General features: G+C 43.7%; 1 protein-coding gene across 1 annotated transcript in view; it reads left to right on the top strand.

The window, feature by feature from the left end:
- Positions 1-11,747, top strand: part of slc4a8 (solute carrier family 4 member 8) — a gene marked incomplete at both ends in the record, with an annotated part of 112,502 nt that extends 100,755 nt beyond the window's left edge. Inside the window, 4 exons of the mRNA XM_084315607.1 lie at positions 1,724-1,897; positions 5,202-5,333; positions 9,460-9,560; positions 11,657-11,747. Coding sequence (XP_084171733.1) covers positions 1,724-1,897; positions 5,202-5,333; positions 9,460-9,560; positions 11,657-11,747 — 498 coding nt within the window. The remainder of the gene's footprint in view (positions 1-1,723; positions 1,898-5,201; positions 5,334-9,459; positions 9,561-11,656) is intronic.
- Between the last annotated feature and the right edge of the window lie 3,432 nt (positions 11,748-15,179).

Below are 15,179 nucleotides of genomic sequence, written 5' to 3'. Positions count from 1 at the left end.
TTGATTTTTTATTTTTTATTTTTTTTATCATCTCGCGGCCCTCCCGTGGCTGCTCGCGGCCCACCTTTGGGTCGCGACCCCGACTTTGGGAACCACTGCTGTATTGTACCCATTCTGCAATCTGTTAATAACGTTTTCAATCAATCAATCAATCCCTCACTCCGCCCCTATAGTCCAGTGAATGTCTGTACCATTGTGCGAGATAAGTGAGTCACCACACTGGCCTGTTTTCAGCTCTGACGCCCCAGTGAAGCCTCAGCTGGGAGCAAATGAAACAGGCTAGGTCCCTGCTGTCTCTCTGCCTTCGCCCTCTATCTAGATTCACATTCAGATTCAGATCATTTTATTGTCACAGCTTTTTTTTTTATGTACATACATTCAGAAAAACACGAGATGCTTGTGCACAACGTATATTCTATCTATACAAACTATGTATATAATACAAGGTATATGTTTTTTTTTTTTTTACAAGGTAAAGGGTAAATAGCAGTGTGTGCTTGTGTCACTTAAGTCACCTAAGGTGCTTTTCTGTGTACGCTCATGTGATCATTCAGAGTCAGTAGTCTGTTTGCTAGGTGGAAGTCGTTGTTCAGTGTTCTCTTGGATGTGGACCTGAGACTGCGGTAGTGCGGTAGCCTCTGCAGACGGCATGAGCTCAGACAGTTTGTGGTTCAGGTGGCTGGGGTCTCTCTTGATAATCGTCCCTGTCCCCGCTGCTCTCTAATTCGATTCCATTTTAATTCAACATGCTCCTACAGTTAATAAAATAATCATCCAGTCAAGGTTTTTATGACCTCTTCCTGTTTTGTCCTTGTCATCCTCTGTCTCTCTCACTGCTCTGCTCTCCTTCATTTGACACTCTCTCTCTCTCTCTCTCTCTCTCTCTCTCTCTCTCTCTCTCTCTCTCTCTCTCTCTCTCTCTCTCTCTCTCTCTCTCTCTCTCTCTCTGTCTCTCTCTCTCTCTCTCTCTGTCTCTCTCTCTCTTTGTCTATGTCTCTCTCACTTTCTGTCTTCACTCTGTCTCTCTGTGTGTCTCTCTTACTCTCTATGTGTGTGGGTGGGTGTGTGTGCATGTCTCTCAATTCAATTCAAATGGCTTTATTGGCATAACGTAACTTGTACATGTTGCCGAAGCAAATGATTAATATTAACATAAACATGAATTACAAAACAGATATCAATGTCAAAGTACATAAAAAATATCATCATAAAATATCATCAAAACATAAAACATCAAATATTACAGCATAAACGTGTCAGGTGACTGTCACTCACTGTCCCCCAGGCTATGGCAGGCAGCAACATAGACTGCTGCTAGCTCACAGCTTGTTGAGTCCTCCCCTAGAAAGACTGGTAGTTTTTCTGTATCTGGTAGTGTAAGAAAACCTTTTGTTATTAATTCAATTTTTTTTCAATGCGTTTCTCTAATATATTTATATTTTTCACATTTGGTGAGGAAGTGTATCTCAGTTTCAGGCTCATTGAGGATGAAATGACAGCACAGCCTTTGCTCTGCAGGAAGCCAGGTTTTCCTGTGCCTCCCCTTTTCAATAGCAAGGCTGTGCTCACTCATTTGTATTTTGTCAAGGTTCTTTTTAGTTGTTGATCAGTCACCATGCTCTCTCTCTCTCTCTCTCTCTCTCTCTCTCTCTCTCTCTCTCTCTCTCTCTCTCTCTCTCTCTCTCTCTCTCTCTCTCCCTCCCTCCCTCCTCCCCTCTCTCAGTTCTTTGACCGTGTGAAGCTGTTCTTCATGCCCGCCAAGCACCAGCCGGACTTCATCTACCTGCGGCACGTCCCCCTGAGGAAGGTGCACCTGTTCACCATCACCCAGCTCACCTGCCTGGTGCTGCTCTGGGTCATAAAGCACTCCCCTGCTGCCATCGTGTTCCCCATGATGGTCAGCTGACGTCTTTAACCCTTTCACTGCCACACTACATGTTAACCCTCTCACTACCACACTACATGTTAACCCTCTCACTACCACACTACAGAAGGTTAACCCTTTCACTACCACACTACAGAAGGTTAACCCTTTCACTACCACACTACAGAAGGCTAACCTTTCACTACCACACTACAGGTTAACCCTTTCACTACCACACTACAAAGGGTTAACCCTTTCACTACCACACTACAGAATGTTAACCCTTTCACTACCACACTACATAATGTTAACCCTTTCACTGCCACACTGCAAAGGGTTAACCCTGTCACTACCACACTACATGTTAACCCTTTCACTACCACACTACAAAGGGTTAACCATTTCACTACCACACTACAAAGAGTTAACCCTGTCACTACCACACTACAGAAGGTTAACCCTTTCACTACCACACAGCAAAGGGTTAACCCTGTCACTACCACACTACATGTTAACCATTTCACTACCACACTACAAAGGGTTAACCCTTTCTCTACCACACTACAAAGAGTTAACCCTTTCACTACCACACTACAGACAATATCGTGTCGTCGTTGCCCCCCCCCCCCACAATTCTCAATTCTAAAAACTCTAAAAGACGGTTTCAATGGTTGGACTGTAATTGGTTTTCTGTGGCAGTGTTTGCTAATATCAACGACTTGACAGGGAATCGAGTGGAGTCCGTTCTAGAACACCGGTTCATGTTTTATTTCTGTTGTCAACATCTATAGCGGGAGCTGCCGATATTAGCAAACACTGCAGCAGTAACTAAACCTGGGCCCAGTTAGGATGTTGATCAAGTTTGAAAAGTGTAGTGGCCTGCAGAGCGTTTCAAAGCGTCGACATGAGCAGTGTAGTGGCCTGCGGACCGTTTCAGACAACATGAGTATCTACAATGGTGACGTTGTCATTAGTCATTAGAATGTTCAGTTCTCCAATATCATCCTGGCATCTTCACCATACTGACTGGGTAACCCAAAGAAACGTCCTGTCGAAGCGTCACGTTTCAGTCCACCGCACCGCTGAACGGACCGCACTGCAGGGTGTTCATTTACATTTGCATGTTGTCATTTAGCTGACGCTTTTATCCACAACAGGTCAGCAGGAAGGGTACAACTCTTTCAGCTGAGTAACAATGTTCATCAGTGTTGAACTTGGGTGCTACAGTCTTGAGTGCAAAGTAGTAAAGACATATTAGCATAGTAGGTAGTAATATAGGCAAGGATGATTATTTAGTAGCAAAGTGCATGATAGTAAAAGACAGTACGAAGTTTTTAATTTTTAATTTTTTTATTATTATTTCAGATATTGATTGAAGAAGTGTGTTTTTAGTTACAGTAACAGTGGGAAATGGGTCTGGTTTCAGCTGTGCTGACTGTGGTGGGAAGGTTGTTCCACCGTTGTGGAGCGAGGACTGAGAGAGCGTTTGATCAGCCCTCACTGTGTAACGTGAGCGCTGACTGTTGTTACCAGGTGTCTTGGGATTAGTGCACTTGTGCACAGTGGGTTTTGCTGTTGTGACATTGAAGAAGATGTCATTTGAAACGTCCTGAGGACCACGCAACATAATTAGGATCCTGAGATTTAAATAATATATATATTTTTTTGTAGCCTTTAATGGGATGTTTTCTCATCAGTTAGCAGCGGTAGGGTTATTTCCACCTGCTTCATCCGCTCACCCGCTGTCACACACACAGTCACACGGATGAAGCATGTGTTCCGTGTTGCTTCCCTGCTGCCGGCCAGCTGCCAGCTTCACACGGGGAAGTTAGGCTTTGTACAGGCCAGGCTTCTTGACAGCATGCAAAAGCAGCGAGGCGCTATAAAACTATAAAAGAAGGAAGTGTCATCTCATCACTGTGTAGCGTGTGATCGCACGCTGGTGGCGCCATGTGTGGAAACCTTCAGTTTGCCCGACATTGAGTTGAATGGGATCAGCCGTCTCCTCGTTCATTTAAGCAGGTTATTACCTCAAATGTCAGGATCGTTGGCAATTTGTTGCTTTGTTAACTAGCTAACATTTGATATATTGGTTGATGTATATTTCCTCAGATGCAGGCTTCAATAGAACTGGCACCAAAGTCTGGCACCAAGCAGACGCTGGTATTCTGACGTGACGACCCTTCTTTATTTGCAATAATGTACTCAGTCCTTCAGTAGCCTTAACCAGTTAAAACACTTTTACTCAATAATGTACTCAGTTCTTCAGTAGCCTTAACCAGTTAAAACACTTTTACTCAATAATGTACTCAGTTCTTCAGTAGCCTTAACCAGTTAAAACACTTTTACTCAATAATGTACTCAGTTCTTCAGTAGCCTTAACCAGTTAAAACACTTTTACTCAATAATGTACTCAGTTCTTCAGTAGCCTTAACCAGTTAAAACACTTTTACTCAATAATGTACTCAGTCCGGGGCGCCCAAGTGGCGCACTGCTTACAGCACTACGGTGCAACACGGCCAACCCGGGTTCGACTCCTTTGCCGAATGTCTTCCCTGGTCTATCTCCCATTTCCTCCTCTCTCTCTCTCTCTCTCTCTCTCTCTACCGGGCTGCCCGGTAGCAAAAATCAATAAAAACCTACAAAAACATAACTTGTCTGAAAGGACGAGTAACATTTAATAATGTACTCAGTCCTTCAGTAGCCTTAACCAGTTAAAACACTTTTACTCAATAATGTACTCAGTCCTTCAGTAACATTAACCAGTTAAAACACTTTTACTCAATAATGTACTCAGTCCTTCAGTAGCCTTAACCAGTTAAAACACTTTTACTCAATAATGTACTGAGTCCTTCAGTAACATTAACCAGTTAAAACACTTTTACTCAATAATGTACTCAGTTCTTCAGTAGCCTTAACCAGTTAAAACACTTTACTCAATAATGTACTGAGTCCTTCAGTAGCCTTAACCAGTTAAAACACTTTTACTCAATAATGTACTGAGTCCTTCAGTAACATTAACCAGTTAAAACACTTTTACTCAATAATGTACTCAGTCCTTCAGTAACATTAACCAGTTAAAACACTTTACTCAATAATGTACTGAGTCCTTCAGTAGCCTTAACCAGTTAAAACACTTTTACTCAATAATGTACTGAGTCCTTCAGTAGCCTTAACCAGTTAAAACACTTTTACTCAATAATGTACTCAGTCCTTCAGTAGCCTTAAAACACGTTTACTCATACATACACACACATACACACACACACACACACACACTCACACACGCACACAAAGCCTCTGGCGTGACAAGCGTGTTGTCTCTGTGCGCCTGCAGGTGCTGGCCTTGGTGTTCATCCGCAAGTTGCTGGACCTGGGCTTCACTAAGCGGGAGCTGAGTTACCTGGACGACTTAATGCCCGAGTGGAAGAAGAAGAAGATGGATGACGCCACCAAAAAGATAGAGGAGGTAGTCGCCGCCTGCTTGCCCCAGTGCGGGATACTCATACCCCCTGGGAGGCCCGAAAAGACCTCAGCGGTATGCAAGGAAAAATAAATAATTTCTGCCGTAATCCCGCTTAACCGCTTCAAGACCCTGCCTGCCATCGTTCCCGACTTCCCCCTGGTTTGATCTCTTCTCCTACTGCTCTCCCTTAACTCTTTAAGCGCCACTGGCTTTCCCCATTTCAATAACGCCTGGCGCCGGCGTTATTGACCATTTTAGCGATGTTTGCAGACCCATCGTGTGTTCTGTATTATAGCTAGGGAGACAATAGTATGGCTCATTTGACAGGCATTGTTCATAGTCCATTACTGACTAATCAGTTCATTTCTACACACTGTAGTTTGTAGTTTATTACACACTAAACATCGCCCATTTCCAAAATAATCTTAAAAATAGTATTTTTCCATAGATCGGTGGGGTAGTCTTACCCCGAAAATGCGATCGTTACAAAAAGCTTGGTTTAGGTCAGGTAAAATACGACAATGTGATCGTTACAGAAACATGTTTCAGGTTCGGTAAAATAGACATAGAATATACCTTACCTTAGCCAGAAGGTACTCCAAAAAGAATAATTCCAATGATCCCATCGGCGATCGCGATTACTCGTTTATATGTAATTATTTGTGTATACGGGAAACTAGGTTTTGAGGCGAGAAGATCTAGCGATTGCTCTGCAAGAGCTCCTCCCCCTCAGAGTGAGTCAGGACAGAAAGGGATCAGGACAGACACTGTCTGAACTAGACTATCAGAGTTCAGAGTACTGCCACCTGGTGAGATTCGATCGTCATTGCAATTCCAACGTAGGCAGATGAGCCAGGGACACCTAGGGCTACATCCACAAAGAATGGATTGCACGGAGCAAGTTGCACCCTTACTTAAAATTCATTATGAATTGAAAATGGGTGACCCTGATGTAAACAAGACGAAAGTCTTTCTCTAGTCTGCATCCCCTTAACACTTTCAGTGCCAGGCCGTGTTTTCCTTTTTACCCCGTTGATGCCACGGTCCACGGCCCATGTAACGTTAATATCGCCTAATCTATGTTTTAAATTATGCTATGTGTCTAATCTGCCCATCGCTTATCAAAGAATCATTTTCCAGTCAACATTGGCAAAGCAGATAGTGTTTTTATCGCTTCATTTCCTTTTTATAGCATTTTGAAAACCACTCGGTTTCGAAGAAAAAACAACACATTCCCTGATAAACGCCTTTTACTGGAATATTCCAGAACGTTATCATTTGTCGGTCTATTTATGAATCGTTTTCAAATAAACGCTAGATGGTCGATAGTATATGTGTGCGCACGCACGCTCGTGCCGTGCGCTGATAATCGCTGCTATTATTTCCTCATGGCTTTTACAGTCAAAACAGCCATATCACATATAGTGGAAAAGCTTATATCTCCATGAAAACGAATCTGATTATCCTAACACTGATAACATAGATTCCTTACCTGACATCAGATGGTATCCAAATGGTATATTCCAATTCCTGATAACCATTCGAAAAAATCGATAAGTATATTGATCCAACGTGTGTACAGTATAACCCATGCTCGCCGCGGCTCAGAGGCTCCAGAATGAACTCTGGTAACTCCTGCTGCATCAGTGGACTGGAAAATGTGGACTGGAATATTTTTTTTCCCCCATCCATTTTCATTGAGTCCATTCCAAAAGGGTGATTTACCATCTGGGAGACGATAGGGGGCGCTTTTTCCACATCTGATCGCCGGCGGCCCCTGGATCTCCAACGGTAGGCTCGCGTGATGCAATATGATTTCAGATCGCTAATAAGTGGCGCTCAAAGTGTTAACAATTGTGTGTATTGAGCCGTACTGTATTGTACCCATTCTGCAATCTGTTAATACAATTTTCATTCAATCAATCAATCTGCACGGTGATTGATTGAATGAAAATTGTATTAACAGATTGCAGAATGGGTACAATACAGTACGGCTCAATACACAATTGTTAAGGGGATGCAGACTAGAGAAAGACTTTCGTCTTGTTTACATCAGGGTCCCCCATTTTCAATTCATAATGAATTTTAAGTAAGGGTGCAACTTGCTCCGTGCAATCCATTCTTTGTGGATTTAGCCCCTAGAGGGCTCCGGCTGACCGTATAGAACGGGATCAAAGGAAAAGATCAAAGGATCATAACCTGAGTATACTCGTGTTTTGGCGCTCAACGGTTGGCGAGATAACCCGACTATACTCGGGTATGGCCACCAAAGAGTTAAAGAGGAGCTGCGCCCAATTTTAGAATTCATACATGTTATTCCTGTGGTCTAAGACGGTCCAAACATCTCTCGCTGATCCAAAGACCAGAGCGCTGAGACTCTGTGATGTCATCAAGTATGAAGTCTGGAGCTGCTCTTCCTGCAATTCATTGTCTACGTTTGTTTGAGTTTTTAGCTTTAGTCTATAGTTGTAACTCTCAGTTCTGTAACAAAAAAATTTACCCATATACACAGAACATTCCCCTGTTATAAATAGAAATTTAAGAAATTATTCAAATATTCAAATATATGGTGATACATAAATATAAAACTTTATTATTATCCTAATTATATTTTATTATAACATAACTGTATTAAAATCGTAAAAAAATATAATAATAATCTCTTGTAACCTTTTGTTTTTGCAAAATTATGTACTGAATTATGTTTTTTGTTTGTTTTTTTGTTAATACTTGTAATGTAAAAAGGGTAGGCAATTATAAGCCACGGCTTCAGCCTACACCTTTTCGGTAATTTTCTATTTTCTTTTTTAATAAATGTCCTACTACTGTACATTGCTTTGTAAAAGAAGCCAGAAATAAAATCATTCATTCATAGGTGATGCCCAGGGGGATGTTTTTGTATATGGGTAAATTTCCTGTTACAGAACTGAGCATTACTGCTATAGACTAAAGCTAAAAACTCAAACAAACAGCTCCAGACTTTATACCCGATGACACTTTAAGTTTTACTTATCTGGTTTTTGGCTTTATGAGCGAGTAGCTCATGTTCACAAATATTGATTGAACTTGAACTCCCGGGCCATAGAAATAACATTTTAATTCTTAATTTGGGTGGCGATCCCCTTTTAATGTCACTCCTCCCACAAATCTCCCACAATTCAGAATAATTCTCAATGGCCACCTTTGAATTAGATTAGATTAGATTAGATTCAAATGTATTGTCATCATACAGCACAAGTACAGTACAACGAAAATAGGTTTGGGTCCAACCAGAGTGCAAATCTAACAGTAAACTGCAACAGCAATATACAATGTACAGGTGATTAAACTGGGTATAAAATATACACATTAGTATTACTGAGTGTAGTAGTGCTAATCAGATGTACAGAGTTGATAGTAGTCATATTGGCCAGCAGCGTAACCAGTAAGAGTAGGATATGTACAGATATAGATATAGTGATATAGATATAGATATGATATAGATATATACAGATATGTGCAGGTAAGTACAGACAGGTGTGGATAGATATACAGTGAGAATAAATATATATATATATATATATATATATATATATATATATATATATATATATATATACGGTATATACAGCATTATTGTACATGCTATCATACAGAGCTATGGGTTATATGCAGGTATGCATAGAAGTATATAGAGGTGTTATATGCAGGTGTATATAGAGGTGTTATATGCAGGTGTATATAGAGGGGTTATATGCAGGTGTATATAGAAGTATATAGAGGGGCTATATGCAGGTATATATAGAAGTGTATAGAGGGGTTATATGCAGGTATATATAGACGTATATAGAGCGGTTATATGCAGGTGTATATAGAGATATATAGAGGTGTTATATGCAGGTGTATAGAAGTATATAGAGCGGTTATATGCAGGTGTATATAGAGATATATAGAGGTGTTATATGCAGGTGTATAGAAGTATATAGAGGGGTTATATGCAGGTGTATTCAGACAAACAATGTTCAGGTAGTTAGTGTGTTAGACACAGAGAGAAAAGGTTGAACATCATATAGTATATTGAATGTCCCAGCTCACTCAGGCACGTGCTGATGAATGTGTGTGTGTGTGTGTGTGTCCGTCCGTCCAACAGGAGTCCCAGGGGATGCTCAGTACGGTGATAGAGGAAGACACCTCTGTCCAGATCCCTATGCAGAGCAGCAAGCCGACTCAGTCCAAAGCACACGACCCCAAGTAAGAACACAGCTGCTGTGATGAGGTCCTCACGGGGGCGTGGTCTCCTGTTGTGATGAGGGGCGTGGTCTCCTGTTGTGATGAGGTCCTCACAGGGGCGTGGTCTTCTGTTGTGGTGAGGTCCTCACGGGGGCGTGGTCTCCTGTTGTGATGAGGTCCTCACGGGGGCGTGGTCTCCTGTTGTGATGAGATCCTCACGGGGGCGTGGTCTCCTGTTGTGATGAGGTCCTCACGGGGGCGTGGTCTCCTGTTGTGATGAGGTCCTCACGGGGGCGTGGTCTCCTGTTGTGATGAGGGGCGTGGTCTCCTGTTGTGATGAGGTCCTCACGGGGGCGTGGTCTCCTGTTGTGATGAGGTCCTCACGGGGGCGTGGTCTCCTGTTGTGATGAGGTCCTCACAGGGGCGTGGTCTCCTGTTGTGATGATGTCCTCACAGGGGCGTGGTCTCCTGTTGTGGTGAGGTCCTCACAGGGGCGTGGTCTCCTGTTGTGATGAGGTCCTCACGGGGGCGTGGTCTCCTGTTGTGATGAGGTCCTCACGGGGGCGTGGTCTCCTGTTGTGATGAGGGGCGTGGTCTCCTGTTGTGATGAGGTCCTCACGGGGGCGTGGTCTCCTGTTGTGATGAGGTCCTCACGGGGGCGTGGTCTCCTGTTGTGATGAGGTCCTCACAGGGGCGTGGTCTCCTGTTGTGATGAGGTCCTCACAGGGGCGTGGTCTCCTGTTGTGGTGAGGTCCTCACGGGGGCGTGGTCTCCTGTTGTGATGAGGTCCTCACAGGGGCGTGGTCTCCTGTTGTGATGAGGGGCGTGGTCTCCTGTTGTGGTGAGGTCCTCACAGGGGCGTGGTCTCCTGTTGTGATGACGTCCTCACAGGGGCGTGGTCTCCTGTTGTGGTGACGTCCTCACAGGGGCGTGGTCTCCTGTTGTGATGAGGTCCTCACGGGGGCGTGGTCTCCTGTTGTGGTGACGTCCTCACGGGGGCGTGGTCTCCTGTTGTGATGAGGTCCTCACAGGGGCGTGGTCTCCTGCTCTGATGAGGTCATCACAGGGGTGTGGTCTCCTGTTACACCGCACACACTTATACCGTCTTGCCAGGTTCAGTGTGGACAACCCAGATCCGGCAGATTGGGGGGGAAAAGATAATCCATATTGTGATATAATTGTTATTGTGTAACCTGAGTGCCCCCTACTGGTTGAGGATTGTTATTGTGTAACCTGAGCGCCCCCTACTGGTTGAGTATTGTTATCGTGTAACCTGAGTGCCCCCTACTGGTTGAGTATTGTTATCGTGTAACCTGAGTGCCCCCTACTGGTTGAGGATTGTTATTGTGTAACCTGAGCGCCCCCTACTGGTTGAGTATTGTTATCGTGTAACCTGAGTGCCCCCTACTGGTTGAGTATTGTTATTGTGTAACCTGAGTGCCCCCTACTGGTTGAGGATTGTTATTGTGTAACCTGAGCGCCCCCTACTGGTTGAGTATTGTTATCGTGTAACCTGAGTGCCCCCTACTGGTTGAGTATTGTTATCGTGTAACCTGAGTGCCCCCTACTGGTTGAGGATTGTTATTGTGTAACCTGAGCGCCCCCTACTGGTTGAGTATTGTTATCGTGTAACCTGAGTGCCCCCTACTGGTTGAGTATTGTTATTGTGTAACCTGAGTGCCCCCTACTGGTTGAGGATTGTTATTGTGTAACCTGAGCGCCCCCTACTGGTTGAGTATTGTTATCGTGTAACCTGAGTGCCCCCTACTGGTTGAGTATTGTTATTGTGTAACCTGAATGCCCCCTACTGGTTGAGGATTGTTATTGTGTAACCTGGTGTAACCTGAGCGTCTGTCTGTCTGTCTGTCTGTCTGTCTGTCTGTCTGTCTGTCTGTCTGTCTGTCTGTCTGTCTCTCTGTCTGTCTGTCTGTCTGTCTGTCTGTCTGTCTGTCTGTCTGCATGCAAGTCTATCTTATGTATGCGAGTGTAGTCTTTTAGAGTGTCGTTGATGGGTTCTAAAGTGCACCCTTTGATGAATACTAACACCAGAGACCCTCCTCCCCCCCTCACCTCCTTCTCTGACCCTCCTCACCTTAACCCCCCCCCCCCCTTCTCAGGTGTGACCCTTCTGATATTAACATCTCTGACGAAATGTCTAAAACCACGGTGTGGAAATCCCTCAGCTCCAATCAAAAGGAAGGTCGTTAAGGTGCTTCCTAGAAGGCAAGGCCTCTCCCTCTCCCTCCCTCCACTAATGCACTGTGTCTGTATCTGTGTCTGTTCTGCTCACTGCTCAACAGTGTTGGGCTGTAATGTGTTCCAGTATTAATATGACTTTTCCCAGTAACGAGTAGTGTAATGGATTACTAGTAGTGTAATGGATTACTAGTAGTGTAATGGATTACTAGTAGTGTAATGGATTACTAGTAGTGTAATGAATTACTAGTAGTGTAATGAATTGCTAGCGCTAGTGAATTATCAGTGCCATTTCACCTGTTTGGAGCGCAAGAGGAGTCCCTACTTCCTGTACTCTCCACTTCGAAAAATACAATTTAAAATCTCTCGGAAACCCTGCTAGCCTCAGACAGCGACTAGTTGTTTAAAAAGAGCGTGATCAAGCCTAGTGCTAGTTACCAAACCAAATGTTTCCAGTTGCTGTGCTTTCAAACCAGAGACGCTGTGCTCTGCAGACTGCAGTGTTGTAGTGCTCGAGTCCAGGACCCTGATTTTTTACTCGTGACTCGGACTTGGACTTGACTGCATTCGGACTCAGGAGGTTGCAGACGAGGACTCGGGCTTGTTAATTGATAAATACTAGGGATGTCCGATATTATCGGCCGATATTGGCATTAAAATGTGATATCGGAAATTATCAGTATCGGTTTAAAAATAAAAATAAATAAAAATAAAAATAAATTATTAATTTTTTTTACATTTATTTAACTTTTATTTACCCAGTGTAGCGGCACCTGCCTGTGTCCGCTTCCTGGTAGACGGGGAGTGATTCCATACGCGCTCCATCCAAAGAATAGTCTCCACACATTGAGTTCCGTTATCAGATACCGACGTGGTGATCCGATTTATTTAGAAAATGTAGGTTACATGGGAGAGGTGATCAAAGCGATCCTAAAGCATCCTATAACCGTGGTTCTAATTGCTCAAAGTGTTTCCTAAGATAAAACTATTCTAAAGCGTTCCCGAAGCGTTCTATAAGCATCCGGAAACGTCCCGAAGCGGTCAGAAAATATTATGCGTTCCCCGTGCTACAGCCCAACAGCTGATTCCTATCACCTATTTAATGATCTCCGCCGCGCCGTGGGCTGATCCACCCACAGGTGCAGGTGATCCACCCAATGTTCCCTCTAATTTTTTTTCGGTCTGAGCAAACACTCAAACCTCCTGAGCAGACATCAGCAACTACTGAGCAACATACGCCACCTTCCGATTAACCGGTTGGTTGATAAGCGGCGGTTTGTAAAAAATAATTTACCTTAATATCCAACATAAAAATCTACACATTTAGCTGATACACAGAAATACACTAAATATGTATTTGACCATTGACGATACAGAGCAACGTCCTCCCTCCCTCTTCTCTCTCTCCCTCCCTCTCTCCCTCTAAACCTCTCACCTTCCCCTCTGCTTCATTCCTCCTTTCTGTTATTCAGATACACATCATTAAAAGAAAGTCACTTGTTTCCAGACTCCTCTGGTCTGGTCTTAGCTCTTACTTAGTCCTTTCTGTTAGTCTGTGTGCACACTGCACATCAGAACACTGCACATCAGAACACCTGCACATCAGAACACTGCACATGAGAACACTGCACATCAGAACACTGCACATCAGAACACTGGACATCAGAACACCTGCACATCAGAACACCTGCACATCAGAACACCTGCACATCAGAACACCTGCACATCAGAACACTGCACATCAGAACACTGCACATGAGAACACTGCACATCAGAACACCTGCACATCAGAACACCTGCACATCAGAACACCTGCACATCAGAACACCTGCACATCAGAACACTGCACATCAGAACACTGCACATGAGAACACTGCACATCAGAACACCTGCACATCAGAACACTGCACATCAGAACACCTGCACATCAGAACACCTGCACATCAGAACACCTGCACATCAAAACACCTGCACATCAGAACACTGCACATCAGAACACTGCACATCAGAACACTGCACATCAGAACACCTGCACATCAGAACACCTGCACATCAGAACACTGCACATCAGAAAAGAGTCACTTGTTTACTCCTCTGTTCCTCAAAAAATAATAAATAAAATAATCCAAAGGCAGCTCTTCTCCTCTGGTCTGGTCTTAGCTCTTACTTAGTCCTTTCTGTTAGTCTGTGTGCACACTGCACATCAGAACACTGCACATCAGAAAAGAGTCACTTGTTTACTCCTCTTTCCAAAATCTGGGGATTTTGTATAGGAAAAAACATTAATCTTCACTCTTATAGAGTGTAGTGTCACCAAACTCACTGCAGTGACTGCACACATCAATGTTATCCTACTGGTTATCCTCTTGACTAGCTCGTAGAGGGGGTGGGAGGGATTCTCCAGGATAGCAGCCAGCTTCCTTCTCATCCCCCTCTCTGCCATCACCTCTAGTCTGACCAGCTCGACTCCCACCACAGAGCTCAGCTTATTCAGTTTGTTGGTGTCCCTTGAGTTGATGTAGCCCCCCCAGCATAGAAGAGGATGCTGGCCACTACATACTAGAATGACTGTCTGCAGCAGTGACACAGACCAGTGTTGAATTAACTCCCAGAGTTACTTTCAACTCTTTTTCAGGGTTTATATAGCTCCAATATAAAAATCCACTTGTAAAATAGTTAAACATTTAACACTATGCCAGTTCCCTCTTTAACTCAAAAATAGAGTTAAATTAACACTAAGGGGATTAGACAAATAACACTGCTCAGAGTAACATTTTTACTATTTGGGAGTGTTAATTGCACTCCCTAAAGTGCATTACTGAGGCAGGCACCATCAGAGGTCAGCATCACCATTCTCTGCATGTCTAATTCATGTTTGGAATAAAACTGCGTGATGGCCTCAACAATAGCTGGAGCAGTGCATGACGTTAATTAACTGAATGATGCATCATGCCACCAAACTCAGTTTTGTAGTTGACATCATTTTCCTCCCTGTATTTTATATACAGAACTAGCATTTTGTGCACTGTGATGTCTGTGCTCTCATCTACTATCAAAGTATGAAACGGGGCATTTCGAATATTGCACATAGTCTCATTCTTTACAATTGCACTGATTGACTTCACAAACTCAAAGGCATAGTTCTTGCTCCGCCAGTGTTCTGGGATACTCACATATTTTGCCATATGATCATGGATCTGTTGAACAGACAGCATCGATGCGTTCATTTGTATGCCGAGTAGTACATTGTCAATGAGCACTTTCACTTGCTGGCTGTCAGATCTGTTCTTTTGCAACTTATTCCTGTCGTCGCGTCTCGCCCGTCCGCGTGTATATTTTCCCTAAAACGCTTTCACTTCCGCGTCGGCTGCTGCAGATTCAGGAAGGGCCAAACGTTTAGGCAAATCACAGATGCCGATACTAAAACGTCTCTCTGTGGTGCCA

The sequence above is a fragment of the Notolepis coatsorum genome (assembly GCF_963971535.1).
Source record: "Notolepis coatsorum genome assembly, chromosome: 6".
NCBI classification, from domain to species: Eukaryota; Metazoa; Chordata; class Actinopteri; order Aulopiformes; family Paralepididae; genus Notolepis; species Notolepis coatsorum.
Note: the sequence above shows the minus strand (reverse complement) of the source record. Positions and strands in the feature narration are given on the sequence as shown.